General features: G+C 47.9%; 1 protein-coding gene across 1 annotated transcript; it reads left to right on the plus strand.

The window, feature by feature from the left end:
• LOC142251018 (galectin-4-like) lies at positions 1–26377 on the plus strand. The gene is made up of 9 exons (XM_075323506.1): positions 1–112; positions 16453–16541; positions 19026–19230; positions 19549–19683; positions 20627–20662; positions 21903–21932; positions 22037–22125; positions 24126–24291; positions 26098–26377. Exons 1-9 carry the CDS (start codon positions 68–70, stop codon positions 26242–26244), a joined length of 942 nt encoding a protein of 313 aa, XP_075179621.1. The 5' UTR covers positions 1–67; the 3' UTR covers positions 26245–26377.
• The last annotated feature ends 1002 nt before the right edge of the window (positions 26378–27379 follow it).

Genomic DNA, 27379 nt, shown 5'->3' on the forward strand with positions numbered 1-27379 from the left:
CTGGATATAAAGCATTTTCTCGTCTTCTTGAAACTTTTCTATTGAGCAAGTCTTCATAGCAGCAAATATGGCGTATGTACCCGCTCCAGGCTATCAACCGGCGTTCAACCCCGTGAGTACCAACTACTTGTCCTCCAAGTTGTCTGATTAGACTGCAATAATGTATAATAATGATATACTGTCTTATAACTTTAATGCATTGATCATGTTTACAAAATGAGCATATATCGGGCAGGATGCACTGTCACCGGTTGGGCTGACCATTAGGATGGACCATCCAGATGGTATTAGCAGCCACCGGTTTGGATGCATGCAGGAGGGATCCGGCAGCCCCTTCTGTAGAGATTGGGGGGGGCACATCTTGGCTTGTTCTTATTCCTTTTGTCTATTGGTGGTGTATTTAGGTACAGGCGTCTGTATGTGTAGTCAGAGAATGGAAGGGATGAAGCAGAGAGAACATGCGCCACACCCTTCTTATTCTACAATGGCAGATTTTTTTCTGGATTCTTAATATGAGGGGATCCACATCTTTTATTTTTTTACGGGTCTCTATTTTATCTGTGTATTTTTCTGGATCCAAGCAACAGCCAAAATTGTTTAAAAACAGTATCATGTGGGTGTCCTAACCTCCTACCATGAAATTAAGAGCAGATTGCTGCCAGGTTCTCGGTGCCCACATGCTGTGCCAGCCGTACCCATCTAGACTTTACTTGGAGAGAAAAGTCTAAGGCGGGCTTTGCACACTACGACATCGCAGGCCGATGCTGCGATGCCGAGTGCGATAGTCCCCGCCCCCGTCGCAGCAGCGATATGTGGTGATAGCTGGCATAGCGAAAATTATCGCTATGCCAGCTTCACACACACACTCACCTGCCGTGTGACGTCCCTGTGGCCGGCGACCCGCCTCCTTGTTAAGGGGGCGGGTCGTGCGGCGTCACTGCGACGTCACACGGCAGGCGGCCAATCGGAGCGGAGGGGCGGAGATGAGCAGGATGTAAACATCCCGCCCACCTCCTTCCTTCCGCATATCCTACGGAAGCCGCAGTGACGCCGGTAGGAGATGTTCCTCGCTCCTGCGGCTTCACACACAGCGATGTGTGCTGCCGCAGGAGCGAGGAACAACATCGGACCGTCACGTCAGCGTAATTATGAATTACGCCGACGCTGCACCGATGATACGATTACGACGCTTTTGCGCTCGTTAATCGTATCATCTAGGCTTTAGACACTGCGATGTCGCATGCGATGCCGGATGTGCGTCACTTTCAATTTGACCCCACCGACATCGCACCTGCGATGTCGCAGTCTGCAAAGTGCCCCTAAATATCTGTATAACCTGATCACAGCAGAGTAGCTCGCTGACTTCTCACCAGAATTCAGGTAAAAGTCCCATTACTGCCTCCCCACACCCAGGTATATGCCCCCACCCTGACCTATGCCCCATTACTATCTCCCCAACCCTGGCCGATAACCCACCACTATCTCTTCCACCCTGACTGATACTCCTCCATTATCTCCCCCACCCTGGCCGATGTCCCACTACTAACCTCCCCCACCCTGGCTGATGTCCCACTACTAACCTCCCCCACCTTGGCCGATGCCTCACCACTGTTTGTTCTCCAAGGCAGAAGCCCCTCCACTGTCTTCCCACACCCAGGCCAATGACTAATCACTGCTTTCCCCACACCCAGGTGGATGGTCCACCACCATCTTCCCACACCCAGGAGGATGCCCCACCACTGGCTTCCCACATCAAGGAGGATGCCCCACCACCGTCTCCCCACACCTGGGCGGATGCCCCACCACCATCACACCAGAACTGGGCAGATGCCCTACCACCATCTTCCCACATCAAGGAGGTTGCCCCAACCAGCGTCTCCCCACACCCGGGCGGATGCCCCACCACTTTTCACCCCACAACTGCGTAGATGCCTCACCACCGTCTTTCCACACCAAGGCAGATGCCCCACCACCATCTCCCCAAACCAGGTGGATGCCCCACCTCCATCTCCTCACACCCAGGCAGAGGCAATATCGAGCCACAGTCCCACCAGTAACCCTGCAGATGCTCGCCACCAAATGCTTTCCTGCGCCCAAGCTACACCTTAACCATTTTTTTTCTTTCCTCTGAGGTCTGTGGTTTTCTGGAATTTGTCAGTCTTCTATTTTGGGTGTGTCTGCCTTGTCTATCCAGTTGTACATATTTTAAGTGTCATAACTAGTCTGATAGAGACAGAGAAAGACGCTGTTTCATGCAGATTGGAAATCTTTTATACCTTTTGCAAAAAAATAATATTTTCGGATATTACCCGCTAAACCTAATTGTATAAAATACTGATGATTAACAATCAGAGGGATAAGGCAGCAGACATGGCCGCACACTGACATTTCTCTGCACTATAAACAGTGGCAGATTTGCATGTTATTGGGCATCTGTGTGCCACCATAGTATGAGTACCCAAAAGAGAGGTTTTGCATTTGCTTTTACTATCCAGTAGATTATGCTGCACAAGGGGTGTAGAGGTTGTGGTCATACTGGTCTCTGGAGCCTGAAAGGTTTCTCCAGAATGTCCAAGAGGCTCTCATTAAAAGGGAAGATCACCCTGATTCTCCTGGGTGCCCAATATTCCCACTTTTCCTATTCTTCCACCTTTTTTTTTTACTCGTGGAGACCATCAGAGAAACTGTTCTGCAGTTGGCCCTAGGGTCAATGGAGAGCCGGGTCTGGGGTCTGCGTCTTAGGGGTAGTCTGCTCTGAGATCTTTAGTTGAGATCTGTGTTTTATGTATGTCTGGTCCAGGGTCTGTATTTGGGGGAGTCTTCTTCGGGGTCTATATTTTGCAGGGGTCTCGACTGGGTTTATGTATTTCAGATAATCTGATCTGGGGGTTTGTGCTCAGGGGCAATTTGGTCTGGGGTCTCTGACAGTGTTTTGAGGAGTCTGATTTGGGGTTTGTGGTTTGGTGAATCTGGTCTGGCGTTTGTTTGGTGTCTTGTCTTGGGTGTGCATTTAGGGGAGTCTGATCTGGTATCTGTATTTTTTAAGGTGTGTTGTAGAGGGTTATATGCAATATTTTGGAATCATGTACTATACTTTAGGGGGTAATGTGGCTACCTTCCAAATGTTGTCTACCCTCCAAATGCGGTCTACTCTCCAAATGTTGTCTACCCTCCAAATGTAGTCTACCCTCCAAATATAGTCTACCCTTCAAATGTTGTCTACCCTCCAAATGTGGTCTACCCTCCAAATGTTATCTACCTTCCAAATGTTGTCTACCCTCCAAATGTGGTCTACCCTCCAAATGTGGGTCTACCCTCCAAATGTGGGTCTACCCTCCAAATGTGGTCTACCTTCTAAATGTGGTCTACCCTCCAAATGTTGTCTACCCTCTAAATGTGGGTCTACCCTCCAAAACTTAATATGTTCCTTTCCATAATCTTTATGATATTCATTAATGTCACATTAACATTGTACTTTTCCTCCTTGGGGTTCTTAAGTATAAAATGGGGCATGGAGGGCAGAATAAGGGTATCAAAATGGAGCAAATTCTAGAAGTTATGTCAAACAACAGTAATGTCATTCATCGACAACTGGTAGAGATCCACCTCTGAGCCCCATCAGCGGCAGAATCAGCACCACTCCTAGCCTGACCTGTCATTCCAATTTTTGGACTTAAAAGAGAGATTTTCACTGTTTAGTGCAGACAACATGAGTATGAATGCCAGAAATAACAGCCGAGGGTGCAAGGAGGACAAGAGTATGAGCAAGCGGACCAATTCAGAGCACAAGGAAATAGGGATAGTCAGGGTGTGTCCGCTCCATTGTGCTCCCCGAGCCTCATCATTCTCATTAATTACGGAGATGAAGACATACAGTAATTCCCTGTCAATAGATACAAAATCAAGTCTCCATACAGAACCAAATATATGCTGGATAAAGATGTCTGACACAATGAGACATCCTCAATTTCACAAGTAAAGCCGTAGACTTTTTAGTTGGAAGATTTCTCCTCTTTCTCTTGGTTAAACAACCAGTGAAAACATATAACTATTGATTCCATATTACCCTCGACCATAGGCGCCTGGTGTCGAGGAGAACATGGGTTGGATCGGTTGACTGATCTTATTGTTGGAGGAGATCGTCCTTCCTCTTGGTTGTACCTATATGTTATCTGAATGTTTGGGGAAGGTTTGCAACACAATAGGATAACCGCCAACCTATCCAATCTATGTTACCCCTGGGAGAAGTTGTCTGGGATCTGTCTGGAAGACAATATAGACATTGTTGACCCAAATTGGTAAGATTCACCAACTAAAGCTGGTCATACACATTAGAGAGCAGTTGGCTGACAACTCTTACTTGACTTCCCCCATACACAGGAACACTCAGCTTGACTAATCACTTCTGAGAGTCACTGACAGAATCATGCAGAGGCAGAGCCAGCTTATCTACCAAAAAGGATCAGGCAACTGAATTACAAGAACTAAATCTTTTTTGGCTGGGATAGACCTCTCAGATTCCAAAAAGTTGGCAAAACTTTTCAGTATCACCAAAACTTCTGGGAAACCAGGAAGGTTTTTTGAGAATGAAGCCACGATGCTCTGTCATTTGGTGCCGTGGTAGGAGGTTCCTCTGCCATATTCTTGTAAATTGGACTTCCAACCACAGAAGGAGCAAAGGTTCGAAAGAAAAAATTACTAGTTCAAGTGAAAACTTTCCCCAAATATATACAGACACCATCTCACCCGCTGTCATAGACCAGAGATTTGTTGACCTAGTAGAATGGAAAAGATTTCGACTTTTCACTCCAAAAGTAAAATATCCTGAAGAGGAAATTACCGTGAATGTCTTCCATGTTTTAAACAGATTGATGAAAATCAGAAAATGGTTAGACACACACAAAGTATGAACCTGCCCATAGAAGCATAGGTTTCATTTCCCGACTTTATGACAGTCCAAAATTCACTGAATTTACTAAGAGGTGTGAACCTTCGAGTACCTTTGGTGCAACTCATTCCAACAATATTTTTATCTGGACTGGAATATGACATGCCAGTGTTAATATATCCGTCCCTTGTTGTACCCCCCAGCATGGCTTTTCTTCTGCCCATGTGACTTTGCCAAATTACTTTGTCCTTCTGGTCTCCAGGGCTGGATTTCATCACTATGTGTTTAAGTTTTTCCAATTTGCAATCTCCAGAGCTAGACCTTCTTCTTCTTGGATTCTCTTTTCCCCAAAGGCTTTAATAAAATATGTTCTACTATTTTGTGGTTTCATAATGGAGGATGGTGAAGTATTTTTGGTTGGCACCTTTCCAACCCTTCAAATGTCCCCAATTGTTCCACTTTTAGAAATGGAAATATTTTACAAGCCTCCTTAGTGTTCTTTTACAGAGGCTGACGGCTTTCAGTACTAATAAGTAAGGACACGCACTTGTTGGGATAGGCTTTGACATGCTCAGTTTCTCCTTTCAGTGAGAAACGTGTCCAGTCATGGAAAGGAGGAAAATACTACTTACTTTTTTTTTGTCCCAAATGTGGCGCCCCTGACCTGGTCAGGCACCACTGAGTACTGCACCCATGCTGGGGACAGTACAATACAGGTAATCCAGAAGGCTGACTGGGGTGTGGTACACAGGCGCATAGTAATCAGCTCTCACACATGTACCCATGAGAGGACCCCTGGGGATCCCAGGAGGGGGAAAAGCCTTGACCTTCACTGGAATAGTGGAGGGGGCCAAAAGCCTCCATCTCCTCTCAAGGGGTGTGGTAAGAGAGTCTGGTTGCTAGGTGGCGTAGGCAAGAACAGGAGAGGAGGGGCAGTGAGTCAGTTAGAGCAGAACTCCATAGGGCTCAGTGAGGAGCAGACCTGTGGGGCTGTTGCTGTCTAACAGCGCCCGCGCAGTGGCTACTGACGGGGGAGAACGGTCAACTAGGAGTGCTACCCGAAATCCATCTTCAGCTAGAGAGAGAGCAACGGAGTGGGAAGTAAGGAGACTGCTAGAGAGCACCAGGCCCAACCGGGCGGCAGATCCCGAAGCGGAGATAGATCCAGCTTTCTTTTGCTAAACCTGCCGGTGTGGGGCTCTCAAAGCCCACACCACAACACCACAAAAAGCCGCAGCCACGTAGCCACAGTTAGGGCCCATAGCTCACAGGAGGCAAGAAGCTGGAGTGATCTGGCCCAGGCGACAAGCAAACGGCAAACGAAGGGGAGAGAGGCTGCAGCATCTTCCCTGGGTGACCCCCATAGGGACTCAAAGTCGGGGTCACCCCAAACCACCAAGGGCTAAGGAAGGCGAGTTGGTAGTCACCCTCATAAAGTCAGCCTGAAGGATACCTGGTTCCCACCTGGTTCATCTCAGCTACGCCCGGGCTACTCACCCTGCCATCAAATGTGAGTAAAGCCCTTGAAAGACAGTTCTGCCTGTGTGAGTCATTCTGCGACTTGTAGTACTACGCATCTACACTGGACCCTGGGGCATGCCTCACTCTCAGGAGGCTACTACATCTGACTGCACATATCATCAGCCCCAGGCACCCCTAACCTGCAGTGGCGGTCCCCACTGACCGCAATACTGAGAGTGGCGTCACGATCAAACAGAAGATTTCCTACCAGTGACGGAGATCCAGCCGAGTGGAGTCCCTGAAGGTAATGCACCGACACAACACCTGTGGGGCTTCACATCTGGCGTCACGAACAGGATAAGGACTAGACCTGTTCAGACAGGTGACCATGTGCCTAGGCGGTCCGCTTGAAAAATTGGAAGCGCCGCCATATTGCCACCATGAAAAGCGCGCTGAAAAACAACAGCAGCCCGCGCTGGAAGAAGTTACCGCCCACGAAGAGGTGTGGCTACCCAGAGATCCCCTGCAGAGTTCTGACCTTGCCAGCTATGAGAGTGGAAGCGTCCAGAGACGTCGGGACAGAAAGGGAGCCACAAGCCTGCTGCTGGGAGAGGAGCTGCTGAAAGAGGCAGAGCAGAAACTGAACAGCTTGCTATCAGAGGCAACGGCGAGTCCACAGCTGGAGAGTCGTGCAGAAGAGGGCGCAGAAGAAATGGCGTCTGACCGCAGAAATCCAGAACCGGGCTCCGCTGCCTGGTGGTATCGGGAGCTGGCCCAGTTCTGCGACCGACTGGAGACCCGGGTTGTGGAGCAGATCCGGGAAGAACGAATGGAAATGCTGGAGATGACCGCGGCGGTTCGGGCCTATGAAAGGAGAGCCGCGCGCCGAGTGCCAGACAGGACGGCGATGACGCAGACCCCGATGCTGCCACCGGTGGGTGAGTCGAGTGATGCCCCGGCCAGCGCAAGTGCCCCGACCCCTGCTGCCACGCCCGCGGTCCCCGAAGAGGCGTCCGGTGCGGCGACGCTGAAGCAGGCCGCAGCCACACCAGGTGCGGCCTTCCAAGCCCCAGCGGCCGCAGCGATGCCCTGCTCGGCCCACCAAGACCCGGTCCCTGCAGCAACGCCCAGTCCGGCCCGCAAAGAACCGGCTGCCACCGCGACCCTCATCCGCGCCGCAGGCGTAACGCTGACCCAGGCCGCCGCCCTGCTAGGCCCGGCCCGCCGAGACCCCACCGCCGCAGCAACGCTCGTCCGCGCCGCAAGTGAGGTGCTGAACCAGGCCGCAGCCACGCCAGGCGCGGCCCGCCAAGAAGAGATTACCTCATCATTTACCCCGGCCTGCAAGGCCAGAGCAGACACCGCTCCCCAGTCCAAAGAGGTCCCTGCTAGGAAGACCCTGATAGGAGAGGACCCCGAATACTGGAAGCTGAAGGCTGACCTAGAGGCCCAGTTCCCACAAGAGATGGTGGATCGGTATCTGCTCCCTCCGCATACCCCCAAGGAGACTCAGGCAACCCCTGCAGCCGCGCCGGAGAGTCCACCGCCCAGACCAGCTGAGGACCACTCATCTCCAGCGCTACCACAACCAGAGTGCTCAGAAGCACTAAGGGGGAGAGGAGGCCAGGAAGCTGAGGAGCTGACTCCGGAGCCACCGGCAGTGGAGCAATACTCAGAGCCGGAGATGTTACCCTATTCCCGTTGGGATGAGGAAGACCTGACACCGTCCGCTGACGAAGATCTGCCTAAAAGTCTCACCTGGGAGCTTGTAAGCTGCACTTCGCAGAATCCAGCCCGCAAGACAAGGCGTCGCAACAGAACAGCGCTGTCCCCTGCACCACAGTCTCCAGAGCAGAGAGAAGTCACAGCCAGAGACCTACAGGAGAAAAGGTCCCTGAGAAGGTCCAAAGCCCAGGCCAGAGGACCCCTTTTCAGAGGAGTAGTAGAGGATTTTAATCTGAGAAGTGGATATGGATTCATCGTAGCACCTGGTATCAAAGAAGGGATATTTGTCAACAGAAGAGATGTGAGAGCTCATCTGCCTAGAGGACACCCTGGCAGAAATCTAAAGATGGGAGATTCAGTCCAGTTTACTATGCATCAAGGTGAAAGAGGATTGTATGCCCTGGACGTAACACAAAGTCCTAAAGAAAGAGAAGGAAGACAAAGCAGAGAAAAAGAACCTACGGATGAGACGACCACAGACGACGACAGAGAGCAGGAAAGCAGCAGGTGCCGCAGCCCAACAGGCCAAAGCCCTGGTAAAGAGGAGTAAAGTAAAGTAAAGTAAAGAAAGAAGTACAGAAGTTAAAGTTTTGAAAAAGTTTGTTTTGCAACGTTCTCAAGTTCAAGTAATGTGCCCACAAAAACTATTGTGAGAAAACCATAAACCTTAAGGCTATGAACTGGCTATAGCCACAAACTCTCGCAGTGTAAATAGTTACACCAAAAGGGCACCACCACCACCAGAGTCAGCCTGTTTAGGGGCTTGGCTCGTCTGCAACCAGGAGGAGCCCGTCCGTATATAGGGCCTTGGCTCACCTGCGACCAGAGAGCATGCCTGTTTATGGGGCCTGGCTCTCCACCACAAAGAGGGTACCTGGTCAGCACCAACTGTGGAGGCCGCCTCTGCATCCTGCCAGAAGAGGCTGAAGGCGCGGATCCACCAGGCCAGGTATACCCTGAAGACCACCAGACCATGAAAGCCGCCTCTACATCCTGCCAGAAGTGGCTGAAGCCGCGGCCAACGTGAGAGGGTTTTGGGTGGGTTAACGGACTTGTGGGTGGAGGGTGGTGATGTATGGTACCTGGTGCTTTTAAAAATGTTTTACATGTTTTAATGTTTTATGCATTTTAAAATGTTGTCTTGCAGCCCGAGGACGTGCTGGTGATAACTAAGGGGGAATGTGGCGCCCCTGACCTGGTCAGGCACCACTGAGTACTGCACCCATGCTGGGGACAGTACAATACAGGTAATCCAGAAGGCTGACTGGGGTGTGGTACACAGGCGCATAGTAATCAGCTCTCACACATGTACCCATGAGAGGACCCCTGGGGATCCCAGGAGGGGGAAAAGCCTTGACCTTCACTGGAATAGTGGAGGGGGCCAAAAGCCTCCATCTCCTCTCAAGGGGTGTGGTAAGAGAGTCTGGTTGCTAGGTGGCGTAGGCAAGAACAGGAGAGGAGGGGCAGTGAGTCAGTTAGAGCAGAACTCCATAGGGCTCAGTGAGGAGCAGACCTGTGGGGCTGTTGCTGTCTAACAGCGCCCGCGCAGTGGCTACTGACGGGGGAGAACGGTCAACTAGGAGTGCTACCCGAAATCCATCTTCAGCTAGAGAGAGAGCAACGGAGTGGGAAGTAAGGAGACTGCTAGAGAGCACCAGGCCCAACCGGGCGGCAGATCCCGAAGCGGAGATAGATCCAGCTTTCTTTTGCTAAACCTGCCGGTGTGGGGCTCTCAAAGCCCACACCACAACACCACAAAAAGCCGCAGCCACGTAGCCACAGTTAGGGCCCATAGCTCACAGGAGGCAAGAAGCTGGAGTGATCTGGCCCAGGCGACAAGCAAACGGCAAACGAAGGGGAGAGAGGCTGCAGCATCTTCCCTGGGTGACCCCCATAGGGACTCAAAGTCGGGGTCACCCCAAACCACCAAGGGCTAAGGAAGGCGAGTTGGTAGTCACCCTCATAAAGTCAGCCTGAAGGATACCTGGTTCCCACCTGGTTCATCTCAGCTACGCCCGGGCTACTCACCCTGCCATCAAATGTGAGTAAAGCCCTTGAAAGACAGTTCTGCCTGTGTGAGTCATTCTGCGACTTGTAGTACTACGCATCTACACTGGACCCTGGGGCATGCCTCACTCTCAGGAGGCTACTACATCTGACTGCACATATCATCAGCCCCAGGCACCCCTAACCTGCAGTGGCGGTCCCCACTGACCGCAATACTGAGAGTGGCGTCACGATCAAACAGAAGATTTCCTACCAGTGACGGAGATCCAGCCGAGTGGAGTCCCTGAAGGTAATGCACCGACACAACACCTGTGGGGCTTCACACCAATCAGCAAAGATTTACAGACCCTGCACATATACGACTTACAGGTGACTGATGGCTACAAACCTGGTCACACATTGGAGACCATTTTTGGTGCCTTTTTTTAAGCCAATGTCGCGGGCGGGGAGGGGGCCGTTGCTGCTGCGCTCTCGCTGGCGCTCGGGTCCGGCGCTGCTGCAGCCTGCTGCTCGGTGGCTCGAGCGGTGGTCCGGATCCCGGGACTCGAGCAGCGCTCCTCGCCCGTGAGTGAAAGGGGGTAGTTTTTGGGATTGGGGGAGTCGGTTTGTGACGCCACCCACGGTTTGTGGTGAGGTTGGGACACCACCACTGCTCTGGACGGGGATCCCGGGAGCAATGACAGGGAGCAGCCGAGATGTTTCTCTCCCCTCCGTGGGTAGGGGGGTTTTTGGGTGGTCCCGGGGCCTGGTGAGGGTAACTGGATAGTGGATGGCCGGGTTTGGTGAGGTGCAGGGTCGCGGGGGCTGCGCGGTGCCAGATGGCACTGTGGTACTCACTCAGCCAGTAACGTACACAGAGTCTCTTGTAAAACAAACGGCTGGATGGACGGGTTCCGCAGACGGCTGCGGTGATCACTCCCGGTAGGTTGGCGGTGACTGCCTTTCCCTGCACCTGTAGTGTGTTTTCGGTCCCGATGGCTTCCCACCGGTAACCCGCTCCCCAGCGTGGATAGATGCCGAGGGAGCCCCTTTTGCCCGCAGGCTCTGGCCCTGGGAACTGTAGCCTTGGCGGTGACTGTATTTCCCTTCACAGTTGAGCGGTTGCCTTCAATCGGCTCTTTGCTGCTGGGAAACCCCGGAGGTTCCCGTCGCTAACGGATTTTACCGGTTTTACGGCGACTCCAAGCCTGGTCGGGGTCCGTAGGCCCTGCCGAATGGTGTTGGCTTCTCTTCGCTCCCTGGTTCGGTACCAGCGGGCCACCGCCTGTCCCCGGTCCTACGGTTCCGCGTCGATCGGCCCCTCCTGCAGACGGTCACCACCGTCTGCCAACCTTGCTGTATGTGCCCGGGCCACGTACCCGGACACGGTCAGACTGCTCCTCCACTACTACTTTCTTACTGCTTCACTTTCACTCTCCTTAACTACACTCCCGTCCTTTCCCGCCTCCAGGACTGTGAACTCCTCGGTGGGTGGGGCCAACCTCCTGGCTCCACCCCACCTGGTGTGGACATCAGCCCCTGGAGGGAGGCAACAAGGATTTGTGTGTGACTGATGTGCCTAACCGGGGTGTGGGGTGTGTTGTTGCAGTACCTGTGACGTCCTGGCTTGTCCAGGGCGCCACACCAACATCTGTATAAAAGTTGATCGGCCATGTTGGATTTAGTCAGTCGATGTTGAACACTGAAGTGAAAGATCATTTATGCCAAATAACAAGTCTGCTCCACATCAATGGACACCAGACAGGCCACAGGGTACGAAAGATTGGCCACTTATCAATCTTGTCTTTTTAACTTATGCTGTCGTCATCCAGGCTGACAACCTTTATAGACCATCCATGAATGCATTTAATTAAGTTAAAGGACGTCTGAAATTTCTGGATAAGAACCATTAAACTGGTGGGTTTTCTTTTGTTAGGGTGTGAATAGCGCTACAAATCTGGAGCAATTCCTACAAAGTCTCATCTTGTTGGTGGCAGCCCGTAGATTCGGGCCATACGAGGAGGACATCTGATTGACCCGGAAACATTTACAGTATGACAGCACATGGAATAAATCATTGTAAAGGTGAAATTATGGGGAATGTTGCCCACAACTTCACGTTTACAATGATTTATTCCATGTGCTGTCATAAATGTTTCCTGGGTCAATCAGATGTCCTCCTCGTATGGCCTGAATCTATGTTGGATGTACGGACAATGTTGTCCAAATGTAACGCCCCTGTAAACGGGTTGTTACAGGGTATTAAATGTTACCCCATTTTTCCCGGGCAGGAGGAAGAAGGGTCCCCACAACACACACTAACATCACACTGGCAGGAAGGAGTTAATAGCTTTTGCAGCATGAAGTTTTGAGTCCATGACTCATCCTGTCTTGTTAATGAGCAGGTGGCTGGACACAGGCAGGTCCCCATGACAACCAAGGGGAGGGGGGCCTGAAGGAGTGAGTTTAGTGCAGAGCACACAGAAGTTTAGGCAGAACGTCAGGGGCTGCAAGGGAGAGCAGACGTCCAGAGAACCGCTCCTGTTGAGGAGATGCCACGAGACCAGGGCTGATAACACCTAGAGGAGGGGAATGGAGCTGAGGACTGGGGTTCCCTGGAGCAAGTTGTACCCGGTGGCGGTTGTGTTAGGTCCGCTACCGGGGAGGAGAGAGACAGAGAGGCGGCGAGTTCCCAAGATGCTCTATGCCACGGGGACGGCACTAACGCACCGAAAGGGAGAGACCCCCAGAACACCTCACCGGACACCCCTTCCTCCTACCTGCCCGGGACCGACCAAAGGCTACAGGCGGCGAGGACCAGCACCCGGGTGCGATGTGAAACGGACTTTAAATAAAGAACAACTGGAACCGCACACCGTGACTGCTGTGAGTAATGCCGCCGCCTTGTGCCCCCGGTGTCCCTGAGGACTGTTGCCCTGGGTCTCATTAACCTCCCGGGGCTCCCCCGCTCCACCCGTGGGGAGCGATTCCATCCGGCTGCCCGTAACACCAGCCCCGGAGAGAGACCGCGCAGCGGCGGCTTAACACCTGGCCGCAAACCACGGGTGGCTCTGCAAGCACCCCCGTCCCCGTCCCGTATCGTTTCCTGGGGAAGAGCGATGGCAAGCCCCCCCCCCAGGGACCCCGTTACCCTCCTTCCGTCCCCCCTTGTAATACCGGACTGACGGTCGGACTTTCCTTTTTATTGAAACCCGCCGGGGGTCACGGAAGCCGGGTCGGGCCACTCACAGCCTGACCCCGAATACCACCGGCCCGGTGACCGTGCGAGCCCTGCAAGCCCCGGCGTGGGCGTTTCACATACATCCCTCAGCACATTCAGGGTGCAGTAGGAAATGGTGGTGGGATGGCACACAAGTCTCATTATATGACCCTCTTCCCTCCAATAATATGGTATCTCTAAAAGCGGTCATTCAGACGCAGGAGAAAAGTCTGGGACTATAGACAACCAACCAGCCCGTGACATTTTGAAATCATGACAATGTCTACACTGCCAGTCTGCAGTCACAGAGTGACTGCTCCATGCATGGACATCTCAATAAAAATCTGATTTAACAGAATATTTTATAGTGGCAATTGGGGGTTTCTCATGGGTGGTATCCATTGTCTTCTAATGGACTTTCAGTGTGTAAGGACCACATCCATATTAGTCTAATGTTAGCCGATTATGACAGGTGTGGCCAACAGTCCAATGTGTATGGGGCCCCCGACTCGATGTAGGGGGAGATAGGGATCCGAAAATGCACTGCTGGTCCTATTTTTCCCAGAGAACACAGGATCGTTCAGCCGAGCAACAGCTCCGGTGTATGGGAGAGTCGCCATTTAGTTGACAGTTGTCTAGTTGTCTAAAGTTTATGGGGGGCTTAAGAGCCTGAGACCATCAGATGATCCTCCCTTGGACAATCCTGATCTTGAATCAAGCTAGATCCCACCACCAGAGGTGACTTCTTGCCTGTTATAAGCACCACTATATTCTGGGAAGATGGCTGCTGTCCGTCTGCTCTAGGTCGTGCAGTATTGGCTAAATCCATATTTTTCTTCAAGTTTGCAAAACGACTGAGGTTTCCTAGAATTCTATGATGGGCTGAATTTGTTGGGAACAATAATGTCTGTGTTTCATCATGTTTTTCCCATTGTGAGTCAGACCTGAGCAGAGTAGTTGAAAAAAAAAAATAGGGTTAGCAGTGCAAATTCTCAGTGACACACCCTGGATGAAATATGTCTGCAGGCAAGACTGGATAACAAGAACTGGAAAATAATAGACACAGCGAGTTGCACCCGCCATGTGGCGTAATACTCATGGAGGAAGTGATAAATACACCAATGGCAAAAGAGCAGGTCATACTACACCTAAAAATGCACACCGTGTCTACACAAAGCCATCCGATAATATGTTATGGTCATGGAAGGTCTTCATCACTTCCAGTTCTCTCCACCTACTGGTGTAATCATTCCTTCCAAGGAAAGAACTGGTTGGAGCATTCATCATGGATGCAAAGTGCCAGTAGGCAGCTAACAAGCCACTCTACCTGTGCTGCAGTATCCATGTACACGGGTAAGACAACAAAATGAACTTTTGTGCCAGGTGAAAGGTCTAATCCCTGAATTTAGTAAATCTAGTAGTATACAACATGCTAAAATATCAGATTTTTGGGTTCTAGGTCCTAAGTTTAGAGGCATATCATGTGTGCATATTCAGCTATGCAGATCCAACGTTGGGGGCTACCGTCTCCTGCTTTTGTTCTTCGGAGGAACGGATGTCCTTCTTGTATCCCCATTACCAAATCTACAGATTGCCACCAGCATGATGAGACTATGAAGGGACAGCTCCAGATATGTATTACTATTTACAACCCTAAATTTAGAAGACCTCATCCTGTGAGGTCAACTATTCTAACAAAAGGCCTGGTTTCCAGGTCTACCAGAAGCCTCTGTATTCAGGCCAACAAGCTGGAACATCTATACAAAATCAACCCTCGAAGGCAGTGGCATAATTTGATGCTCGTGGGCATCCAAGTCCTGGAGACTCCTATGCTCCAGGGTACAGGGGGATTGCAAACCATGCACCAACTATATTCACGTCTCTGCTCGGAGGGACTTTAGGGGACACCATAGGGAATTGATAAAACAAAAATGACCATAGACATCAGATAACAGAGTTATAAATTCACACTTGATTCAATCTAGTGGGCTTGATATTCTTAGAACTGGACAAGAGATGAGTATCCAGTGCAACCAAAGGATAAGGGAGGTTAAATCCCAATTTATCCCGTCCACATTTTATCCTCAGAAGAAATGATGTCCTATCCAGAGATCGGAAATTGGTGGTGGACCCTGTCAAGATCTCTCACACTGGGAGTATCTCCGACATCCCTGATCATAGGAGAGCTAGAACATTGATATAACAAATCGAAGGGCACTTCCTTAAGATGATATTTACATGAGCCGATGGTCGAACCTTCCCGATCAATGATTTGCAACCTCTCCAATCGCTGGGTTAATGTAGGTGTGCATGGAGGAGGGAAATCTGTTCCAAACTTTCCTATATTGGCCAAACGAAGACTCCTATGATTGGTTACCCTTCCACCCTTTAATAACCCGCTACTTTTTGTTTCAGTACATGGCCAGAACCCCCACCCCAGGGGTGAGTGAAGACGGCATGACTTTGCTTGGGAAGGGGAAGTGACCTAGAGTAAAAGGGGTGGGAATCATGGGACCGTTGGGATATATATGGGGCAGACTGGGGGGAGGAGGACCTCTTTAACCTACGGTGCCCCTGGTTCAGCAGGTTAAAATTAAATCTGTTGCTTATTATGAGAATTAACAAATAGTCCCCATAGACATCAGAAAGCTCTAACTTTTCCCAACCAAGTGTTTCCCAAAATTTTGAAGGAACCCATAAAAGCCATGTCTTAAGGCTTTGAAATACTGGGTTTTTCAAATTGTGTTTGTAGAGCGGTATGATGTTGAGTAACTGAGAATATTACAACAAATAATCATTTTTGTCTAGGTGAAGCACGAAAACATTTTAAGGGCTTGTTCACACATATTTTTTTGAGGTGTTATTTTTCTGTGCATAAAAAATGCAACATTTTCCAGTAATAGGAAAAATAAATGAGTTTTCTAAAATCTCATTCACATGCATTTTTGTGACCTGCAGTATGTTTTTTGAATTTTTTTTACAAAATGGCATACAAAAAAATGCATAAAAACCACATAAAAAAACACTGCTGCATTTATTTTCTGTATAAAAAATGTAGCATTTTATTGTGGCAACAAAATTTCACTTTAAATTTTTAGGTTTTGAATAAAAGCAAAAAAATGACAATAAGGTTTCTAATTCTGATCACTTCTATTTCTGTAATTTGTTGCAGCCCGTTCCCTACTGCACTATGATAGCTGGAGGCCTGCGGGTGGGGATGGTTGTGACTGTTCAGGCCACACTGCCCAGTAAATATAACAGGTAAGACCAAACAAACAGGTTCATCTGCATTTTTTTATTAAATCATCCATATGGTTCTAGATATCTGAGCTTTTTAATTTAATGATTTTTATCCATATTTTTTATGGCCTTTAGCAAGAGGGTGTGGCTCACAGATCCTCAGGGGCGTGGCTCACATATCCTCAAGGGCGTGGATTACAGATCCTCAGGGAAGTGTTTTTAGGCTCAGTAATGCCCTGTTGGTAACGACCATAAAAAATTGGCCGTAAATAAAAAGCTCATATCTTTGGAACCATAAGTCAAATTTTTAAAAAGAAAAAAATGGAATACTGAGGGGAAAAAAAGGAATAAAATTAGGGCAAAAACAGAGTCCTTTCATCTCGTGGCCATCTATGATTGGGCTGTGAAAGTAATCATCTTGGGAGAACAATGCCATAAGATATAAAGACTAAATGCCCAAACCTCTGATGTGATTTGTCACTTAAACCCATTCCCCCATATATATTAGATAGCTGTTGTCTGAATGCTTGTTTGGCTGGCAACTATCTAGCCCTGCTTTCCCGTACACGGAAATGTTTGTCCTGCCCAGCACTCCTGTGTTTTCAATGAGAGAGTCACTACCAGACATCTGTGGCGGCTTATCCCTGAAAGAACAAATGGATCAGCGGTACAAAACTGGACATGCCCAGATCCTTCTCTCCCCCGGTATAATCTGTCAGGGGGCCCCATCTACTTTAGACCAGGGGTTGGGAACCTTTTTGGCTGAGAGAGCCATAAACATATTTTAAAGTGTAATTCCGTGAGAGCCATACTGACCAGGAGGGAACAGAGGTGGTGGAGCGGCTCAGAAGGTCCCAGGAGGCATGGTAGGCGATACTGTGGGCATGGAGAAGGGGGTGTCGCGACTCAGGAGGGTCAGTGTGCGGAGGGTCGGCAATGCTGCCACAGGCTCGTTGGGTGTCACGGTGGGTGCATCTTACAAACCGCATATGATGCAGGATCGGTGATACTGCTGGCTCGCGGATTGTCGCGGTGGGCCTCATTGATCTGCCGACGTGCTGCTTTGAATCTCCCGCAGTTGACGAGACTGACTTCAGGAAAATGGCCACGATGCGTGTGCAAATCGACGCAATGGACTTCAAGAAAATGGTCGCGGAGGCGGCGTGTGCGCAGATAGGACTCTGCGACCATTTTCTTGAAGTCCATCACATCAATCAGCGCACGCACCATTGCCATTTTCTTGAAATCGATCTCGTTAACTGCGGGAGATTCAAAGCAGCACGTCAGCAGATCAATGACGCCCGCCGCCACAATACCTCACGAGCTCGCAGTATCGCCGACCCTGCATCATATGCAGTTTGTAAGACATACCCCCATATTTCCCCCAGTTTTGAGGGCAACAAAAGTGTGTTTTACAAACCAGAAGATTTGTCTGCGAGCCAGATGTGGCCATCAAAAGAGCCACATCTGGTTTGCGAGCCATAGGTTCCCGACTCCTGCCTTGGACTGTTGGCTAAACTCATTGATATCAGCTCGGCTGGCCTTAGGCGGGCTGTACATGTTGCGACATCTCTAGCATCGGCTAGCGATGTCGAACGCGATAGCACCCGCCCCCAACGCACATGCAATATCTGGTGATAGCTGCCGTAGCGAACATTATCGCTATGGCAGCTTCACACGCACATACCTGGTCGGCGACATCGCGGTGACTGCCGAACAATCCCTCCTTCAAGGGGGAGGTGCGTTCGGCATCACTACGACGTCACTAAGCGGCCGTCCAATAGAAGCGGAGATGAGCGGGACATAACATCCCGCCCACCTCCTTCCTTCTGCATTGTAGGTGGACGCATGTAAGAAGATGTTTGTTGTTCCTGTGGCTTCACACACAGCGATGTGTGCTGCTGCAGGGACGACAAACAACATCGTAACGACATTATGAAAATGAACGACGTTACACAGATCAGCGATTTTTGACGCTGGTGCGCTCGTTCATCGTCACAACTAGGATTTACACGTTGCGATGTGGTTACCAGCGCCGGATGTGCGTCACTAACGACATGACCCCGACGATATTTTTGTAATGATGTCGCAACGTGTAAAGTACCCCTTAGTCTATTGTGTATAGGGGCTTTAGTTTGGATTTCTCATGATGGGAGGCAAAACTATTATTCGTCATGAACGAGTTTTCTACTATGGCACCAGACAAAATGGAATTCCGCAGATCAATATTTCGACTGATCTTCTATAGGTCAACACCTATCATGCTTGCTAATATGCTAAACAGGAGTGAGGGTCAGCAGAAAATGGTCAACATCTCTAGTGTATGGCCAGAACTAAGACGCTCTTTTCTCCTTGGTGCCAGGTCCTCAGAGCCGGCTAATTGTGTAGCCGGAAGACCAAACGCACCAGTGGCTCCACAGAGGAGGAAAAGCGGCTCCATCTTTTACTGCTTACTATTTTTCTAGTCTATTTGAAGCCTTGATATTCTCTTTTTGATTGGTCAAGGTTTGCTATCAACTTTGCCTGTGGACAGGAAGACACGTCAGACATTGCCCTCCACATGAACGCTCGCTATGATGGCCGTGATCGAGTCGTCTTTAACACAAAACAATGCGAAAATTGGGGGACTGAGGAAATGAAGAAAGAAATGCCTTTCAAGTCCGGGAAGGTCTTCTTTATCATGTTTGAGGTTACGAAAAACAACTATCAGGTAAGATTGGACACGAGATAGAGCAGTAATGGGCTCCAGTAGGTGGCATGTTTAGGTGTGACCCATACTTTTGGTCACATAACATTATTGACCTCTGGAGTTGCTTGTTTCATTGCAAAAAAAGGTCACAAGGTAGAAAATCCAATAGATCTGCACCTTGTTTCCTAGTCGAATGGTTGGTTGTGTTGTCAACGTGAACTTTTAATAACACCTAAAAATTGGCATTTGTTATCCAGTTCTTATGGAGGAGAGTGGCGCTTATACTGGAGCACCGATGTAACAGGAATTTAATAACCTCAATCATGTTCCACTTTCCAGGTGTCTGCAAATGGTGCCCCTTTCTTTGAATATGGACACCAAATTCCTGTGGACAGAGTGACCTATTTTCAGGTGACGGGAGATATCACAATACAAGAGCTAGCCATTGTAGGCAACGGACCCGGTGTGAAGGGGGTGAGTATCAATCAGGACCTGTAACTGTAGCGTAAATTCACAGCTACCGGAGCTCAGTCCCTGGCCTAATCTCTGAGCATGTACTGGGGCACATACTCAAAGAAACATGTCCACGTCTCTGCCAGAAATGGTATCAGTGGTGGCCCCAATAATACTATCCAGGGGAGCACAGAATAAGGGTTTGTTCCGCGATTACTTCAGTAGGACCCCAGAGCAGAACATCAGCTACTCAGAATCGTTTTGCAAAGTGGTAGGAAGAGATGAGTGGGCAATGGGTGCCAGAATGTAGGCACTTGGCCATAGGTGCCCCTGTTGGAGATTGACAGTGAGATTGTCAGCGTTTAGCGGAAGGTGCTTGCTGTATAACACAGCTGGCACCAGCCTGGTTTGGAGCAGGCTCAGCTCCTGGGCCCGCTCCATTCACCTACTCTCGACATATGATGTGTGTCCTTTTTTGGGACGGGGTTACTGTAGGCTAAACCAACCAACATAAATTGGAATGGCCAACCATCTGTGGACGAATGTGCACCTATGTTCACCCAACAACAAATATCATGGAAAAATCAACTTATGCACACTCATCCAAGCTGAGAGTGCATGCGTATAATGGGAAGAAGAGATAACTGATACATGAAAAATTGTATGGCTGACAACTATTGAAAATATATGGCCTTCCTGTCATTTACCATAAATATATATTTTTTTCCCGGTGTAAATGCCATCGTTCTCCTGAATCTGGCGGTATCTTTCTTTTATTCCTGCTCCTCTCCAATCCTGAGTTACGGCCCTCTCTTCTCCAAATTCAGAGACTAGCCAAGTGGGTGTGGTCCTTAAGAAGGGAGACGCCCATGAGGAACAGCTAATGACCATGAATGGTTTTTCTGATAAATCGCGTGTGCACAGTGAATGTTTCTCTATACTAACTATTATGTATCTATTTCAGGGTCTTGTGATGTCAGGAGCACAGTCCGATCTCCTGGTCAGTATAATTAGGGGGTAGCGGTGGTACTTATTAGCAGGGTTACTGTGCTTTATTTTTATAATATACTGTATATGTACAGTACAGACCAAAGGTTTGGACACACCTTCTCATTCAAAGAGTTTCTTTTATTTTTAGGACTCTGAAAATTGTAGATTCACATTGAAGGCATCAAAACTATGAATTACCACATGTGGAATGAAATACTTAAAGTGTGAAACAACTGAAAATATGTCTTATAATCTAAGTTCTTCAAAGTAGCCGCCTTTTGCTTTGATTACTGCTTTGCACACTCTTGGCATTCTCTTGATGAGCTTCAAGAGGTAGTCACCGGAAATGGTTTTCCAACAGTCTTGAAGGAGGTCCCAGAGATGCTTAGCACTTGTTGGCCCTTTTGCCTTCACTCTGCGGTCCAGCTCACCCCAAACCATCTCGATTGGGTTCAGGTCTGGTGACTGTGGAGGCCAGGTCATCTGGCCTAGCACCCCATCACTCTCCTTCTTAGTCAAATAGCCCTTACACAGCCTGGAGGTGTGTTTGGGGTCATTGTCCTGTTGAAAAATAAATGATGGTCCAACTAAACGCAAACCGGATGGAATAGCACGCCGCTGCAAGATGCTGTGGTATGCTGGTTCTGTATGCCTTCAATTTTGAATAAATCCCCAACAGTGTCACCAGCAAAGCACCCCCACACCATCACACCTCCTCCTCCATGCTTCACGGTGGGAACCAGGCATGTAGAGTCCATCCGTTCACCTTTTTTACAAAGACACGGTGGTTGGATCCAAAGATCTCAAATTTGGACTCATCAAACCAAAGCACAGATTTCCACTGGTCTAATGTCCATTCCTTGTGTTCTTTAGCCCAGAGAAGTCTCTTCTGCTTGTTGCCTGTCCTTAGCAGTGGTTTCCTAGCAGCTATTTTACCATGAAGGCCTGCTGCAAAAAGTCTCCTCTTAACAGTTGTTCTAGAGATGAGGAGGTGTGTCCAAACTTTTGGTCTGTACTGTATATCACTATGCTTTTTTTATTATAAGTAGCTCAAAGTTACAAGAGAGGGAAGAATAGTTAAAAAAAATACAAAATGGTCTTTTTGAAGAAATTAATTGGAAGATAATTAGGGTTACTTAATATGGGATCTGCTATTAGAAGCTGGAATCATGCATGTGGATAGTGGAGTAATGGAGATAAAAAATCTCCTGGTTACCTGAATCTCACCGTCTCGTCTTACCTTCTTGCAGCCGATGATGGGACCTGCGTACGTCAATGCAGTAAGTGTCCGCTTCTTCCTACTATATCTATTATCCCGTGCCCACCTCATTGTAGGACTTCAGTAAGATTCTTAACACTAAAATTATCTTCACATTGTTTACAGCCAGTTCCATTTTCGGCAAACATCAGAGGTGGGATGATCCCGAAACGCATCGTGGTTGTAAAAGGGGTTGTAAAACCTAAAGCCAAAGGGTGAGAAGCAACAAAATCCTGTAAAGACCTTATTTGGTAGACAAGTGTCCTGTAAGAGGGAGTTTGTATGGACGAGGGTCTTATGTCCTCTGTTCTCTTTCATTACCATGAGTTTGCATGGAGCAGGGGTCTCAAGTCCTCCATTTTCTCCTCATTGCCATCAGGTTGTATGGAGGAGGGGTCCTATTTCCTGTTCCCCCTCATTACCATAAGTTTGTATGGAGCTGGGTGTCCAGTGTCCTCTGTTTTCTAATCATTGTTATGAGTTTGTATAAAGCAGGGGTCCCATAGACTCTATTTTCCTTCGTTACCATGAGTTTGCGTGGAATAGGAGTCCTGTGTTCTCCAGTTTCTCCTCACTACCATCAGGTGGTATGGAGCAGAGATCCCATTTTCCTGTTCCCCCTCATTCCCATGAGTTTGAATGGGGCGAGGGCTCTCGTGTCCTCCATTTTCACCTCATTGCTATTAGGTTGTATGGAGTGGGGGTTCTATTTCTTGTTCCCCCTCATAACCATGAGTTTGTATGACGCTGGGCTCCCGTGTCCCCTGTTTTCTCTTCATTGCCATGAGTTTATACAGAGCCGGGGTCCCATGTTCTCTGTTCTCCTTCATTACCGTGGGTTTGTATGGAGCAGGGGTTCCATTTCCTCCCTTTTTATCCTCATTGCCATGACGTTGTGTGGAGCGGGGGTCCCGTTTCCTATTCCTCCTCATTACTATGAGTTTGTATGGAGCAGGGGTTCCATGTCCTCTATTCTCCTTCATTACCATGAGTTTTAATAGAGCTGAGGGTCCTGTATCCTCTGTTTTCTTCTCATTACCATGAGTTTGTATGGAGCTGGGGGGTCCCGTGTCCTTTATTTTCTCCTCATTACCGTGAGTTTGTATGGCGCTGGGGGTCCCATGTCTTCTGTTTTCTCTGGGGGTCCTGTATCCTCTGTTTTCTTCTCATTACCATGAGTTTTAATGGAGCTAGGGGGTCCCATTTCCTCTATTTTCTCCTCATTACCATGAGTTTGTATGGAGCTGGGGGGGTCCCGTTTCCTCTACTTTCTCCTCATTACCATAAGTTTGCATGGAGCTGGGGGTCCCATGTCCTCTGTTTTCTCTGGGGGTCCTGTATCCTCTGATTTCTCCTCATTACCATGAGTTTGTATGGAGCTGGGGGGTCCCGTTTCCTCTATTTTCTCCTCATTACCATAAGTTTGTATGGGGCTGGGGGTCCCGTGTTCTTTGTTCTCTCCTCATTACCATGAGTTTGTATGGAGCTGGAGGTCCCATGTCCTCTGTTTTCTCTGGGGGTCCTGTATCCTCTGTTTTCTAATTATTACCATGAGTTTGTATGGAGCTGGGGTTCCCATGTTCTCTTTTTTCTTCTCATTACCATGGGTTTGTATGGCATGGGGGTCCCATATCATCTGTTTCCTCTCATTACCATTAGTTTGTATGGAGCTAGGGGTCCCATGTCCTCTGTTTTCTCTGGGGGTCCCGTGTCCTCTGTTTTCTCCTCATTACCTTGGGTTTGTATGGCCTGGGGGTCCTACATCATCTGTTTCCTCTCGTTACCATGAGTTTGTATGGAGCTAGGTGTCCCATCTCTGTTTTCTCTGGGGGTCCTGTGTCCTCTGTTTTCTCCTCATTACCATTAGTTTGTATGGAGCTAGGGGTCCCATGTCCTCTGTTTTTTCTGGGGGTCCCGTGTCCTCTGTTTTCCCCTCATTACCATGAATTTGTATGGAGACTTTGGGCAAGTTATCAACTATCCTGTGGAGTCGGGACATATTTCTTTGACATTAGAGGATTCATATTGGATGATTGGACGATCACTGCACCAGTGAAGGGGAATCCATGTTATTTCAATAAGCCCCTTATAATGCTGCAATACTTTTTGGTGGTTAGAGGATGCCCCGTAGAGGGCTATCCTGGCAGGTTTTTGGTTACTTTATTCTTTTATTTGCTGCTCACTAATAATTCTAATTTACTCTATTTTTCTCCAGCTTCATTATTAATCTTAAATCTTCTTTCAACAATGAGATCGCTCTTCACCTGAACCCTCGTCTTAATAAGAACACCGTGGTCCGGAACAGCTTCACAAATGGGACCTGGGGAGAAGAAGAGACCGAGCAAGTGAAGAATCCCTTCAAAGAAGGAGAATACTTCAACGTAAGTAACCGGAAAATAACATCTGATGTAGACCTACACCGTTTCCACAATGCCGCGCAGCACAGGGGATTGTACCGGAGGTCGGAGAGGCTTCTCTTAACCACTTTAGGAGCCATTTTTCCATTTTTGTGCTTCAAATTTTTTCTCCAATTTTTCCCAGAGCCATATCTTTTTTTTATTTTCTGTCTACAAAGCCATATGAGGGCTTGTTTTTTTTTTTGCGGAGAAAGCCAGTGCTGTCAATCAAGCTCAGGGATAGTGCTAGATATGCAATTAGCCACCCCTTGCGAAGGGGGTGCACAACCAAACCGGGGCACCCTCATTTGTGCCAAACTAAAACTCTAAAATATATATTAGAAACCCCATTTTTATAGGGTCTAAGTCTCCTTTATAGATATTTACAGTAAGTAGCTGAATTTGCAGTATGGAGGTGACAGACTCCATTTAAATAAGAAACTGCAAAACACCTAAAATGACCACTAGAGGGAGCTCGAGAGCCTGCTGCATACTATTTTATTATTTTCCAGGTAAAATACAACTTTAAGGTATTAATGTTATTTAGAGCAGAATCCACATCATCCAATCCTCTCACTCCATCATTCTTCCAGTATTGATGTAAACAACCAATTATGTTGCTCTCGGTCCTGCTGAGATCAGCAGTTTCGCAAGTGATAAACGCCAACACAAGTTTCCCTTAAAGAGCAACTGGACATAGAGCAGCGCTGCCGGAAAATTAACTTCTATTGGTGTTTTGTTTTTTTTTAATTAAATTCACAACAATTAATGAGTTAAAAATATAGAAAAACATGGGAAACACACTGCTAGCCAGCTTCTACCCAACTCTGTTTTTCGCCTGTCGGCTACTTCTTGGTGCAAACTTGGACAAATACACCAAAACTGGAAGTATGACCGCTTCTACCCAACCCTGGGTTTCGCCTCTCGGCTTCTTCATGGGTGAAGCTTGGAAGAATACACCAAAACTGGAGTTATGACCGCTTCTACCCAACCCTGGGTTTCGCCTGTCGACTACTTCTTGGTGCAAGGTTGGACGAATACACCAATACTGGAGGTATGACAGCTTCTACCCAACCCTGGGTTTTGCCTGTTGACTTCTTCTTGGGGGAAGCTTGGAAGAATACACCAATACTGGAGATATGACAGCTTCTACCCAACCCTGGGTTTCACCTGTCGGCTTCTTCTTGGGGGAAGCTTGGAAGAATACACCAATACTGGAGATATGACAGTTTCCAATCAACCCTGGGTTTCGCACGTCGACTTCTTCTTGGCGCAAGCTTGGAAGAATACACCAATACTGGAGATATGACAGCTTCTACCCAACCCTGGGTTTCGCCTATCGGCTTTTTCTTGGGGCAAGCTTGGACAAATACAGTTATACTGGAGGTTTGGCAGATTGGGAGGATTCTGGATGATGTGGATTCTGTTCTAAAGATCATTCATGTGGTAAAGTTGTGTTTTATCTGTTTAACTGTGAATCTTGTTAGACCGCTTTGTTGAAATTTGCCTTGCTCTGCTGTTTTTGCAGTTGGAAGAGTACTTGGTTAAATAATGATAGTGATATAACTTATTATTGAGGTCAGTGTATAAGCTTCTGTACGTAGATGGATACAGGCAGGGTTTTATCTTTATTTTTGGGGGAAAAAAGATAGAAACGGAAATGGGGAACCTTGTATTAGTAAAATGGAGCTCTAGTCACTATACAACTATATCAGGAAATTAACTGACAGCTAAACAGGACATCTATATCATTCAGACACCATCCTACATCACATTTCTCATTCCTTCCAGATTTCCATCCTTAGCACCGAGCAGAATTTCAAAGTCTTTGTGAATGGATGTCACAGCTTCAACTACGCTCACCGGCTGTGGAATCTGCCGCAAGTGGACAAGCTGGAAGTGGAAGGAGACGCCACCATTGTCTATGTGTTCATCTGAATACGCGCCTGTTCACATGTTACACTAAATAACCTATTGCATCAATTTTTCAGGCTATATCAGATGCGTTGATACCTAATTTGTATAGTTATTTTTTGTTATTACTATACAATAAAATATTTCATATGAAAAATATATATATTTTTGTGTGGGATGGCTTTTTTTAGTTAATCTTTTTATTTGTGATTTTTTTTTTTGTCCTTAAAAGATCAAAAAGAAAAAAAAATATTTAGGTCATCTCCCAAGACTCGAATGTGTGGTCGGGACTAGGATGTAACAGCGCTTACAAGCTCGATAGAAAAGAGTTTGTAAGCACTGCGCATGTTCAGTGGTCGGTCTCCAAGGCAACGAACTGTAAACAAAAGAAAAGTGTGAATATCTCAAGAACGGTTGAAAATTTTAACACTTAAAGTGGGTGCCATTTTGGATTTTAGTGTAAATTTACTTTGTAATATTCCCTTTTTACGTTTGTCTCAAGATTCTATGGAGAAGGAAGGAGCTAGAGGTCGAAATAGACATTACGCTGAAACCTCTACATAGAACTTTGAGCATCAGCGGTCATCTCCTATCTCACTATTGTTTAATGGAAAAATCTGTATTCACTGAAGACATATTTCATCCATGAAGTGAGAATTTTGAGAATGAATGATGAGTTCTGGAGGGAAAAGAAGCAGATTTCGCTAATAAAAAATATTAGAAAGTTAATTGTTTTCATGTATACTTATGTGGGGAGGGGAGAAATTACACAGCGATTACTCTTTAGTAGTGAATGGGCTCTAAATACATCTCAGAAGTTCATACTCGCTCTTAAAAGAAATATAACACTTCCCATAAATATATAAGTTATTACCAGGTGTAAATGCCGCCGTTCTCCTGAATCCGACGATGTTTTTATTTTCGTCCAGCTTCTCTCTGTTCCAGAGATATGGCCTCTTCTTCCCTGTATATAAATCTAGTCTTCCTAACTAAGTGGGTGTGGTCTTCAACATTTTTCTATAGGAGTGTTCTTTAGAACCACACCCAGTTGAGAAAAACACTAGATTTATATACAGGGAAGAAGGGGCCATATCTCAGGAACGGAAAGGAGCGGGAACAAAAGAAAGACATCACCGGATTCAGGAGAACAGCGGCATTT

The sequence above is a fragment of the Anomaloglossus baeobatrachus genome, chromosome 9 (assembly GCF_048569485.1).
Source record: "Anomaloglossus baeobatrachus isolate aAnoBae1 chromosome 9, aAnoBae1.hap1, whole genome shotgun sequence".
In the NCBI taxonomy this organism is placed as follows: domain Eukaryota; kingdom Metazoa; phylum Chordata; class Amphibia; order Anura; family Aromobatidae; genus Anomaloglossus; species Anomaloglossus baeobatrachus.

Coding starts and splice junctions, on each gene's coding strand:
- LOC142251018 (XM_075323506.1), top strand. CDS start 68: ATGGCGTATGTACCCGCTCCAGGCTATCAACCGGCGTTCAACCCC. Junction 16,542..19,025: donor CTGCCCAGTAAATATAACAG/GTAAGACCAAAC, acceptor TGATTGGTCAAG/GTTTGCTATCAACTTTGCCT. Junction 21,933..22,036: donor GACCTGCGTACGTCAATGCA/GTAAGTGTCCGC, acceptor CATTGTTTACAG/CCAGTTCCATTTTCGGCAAA.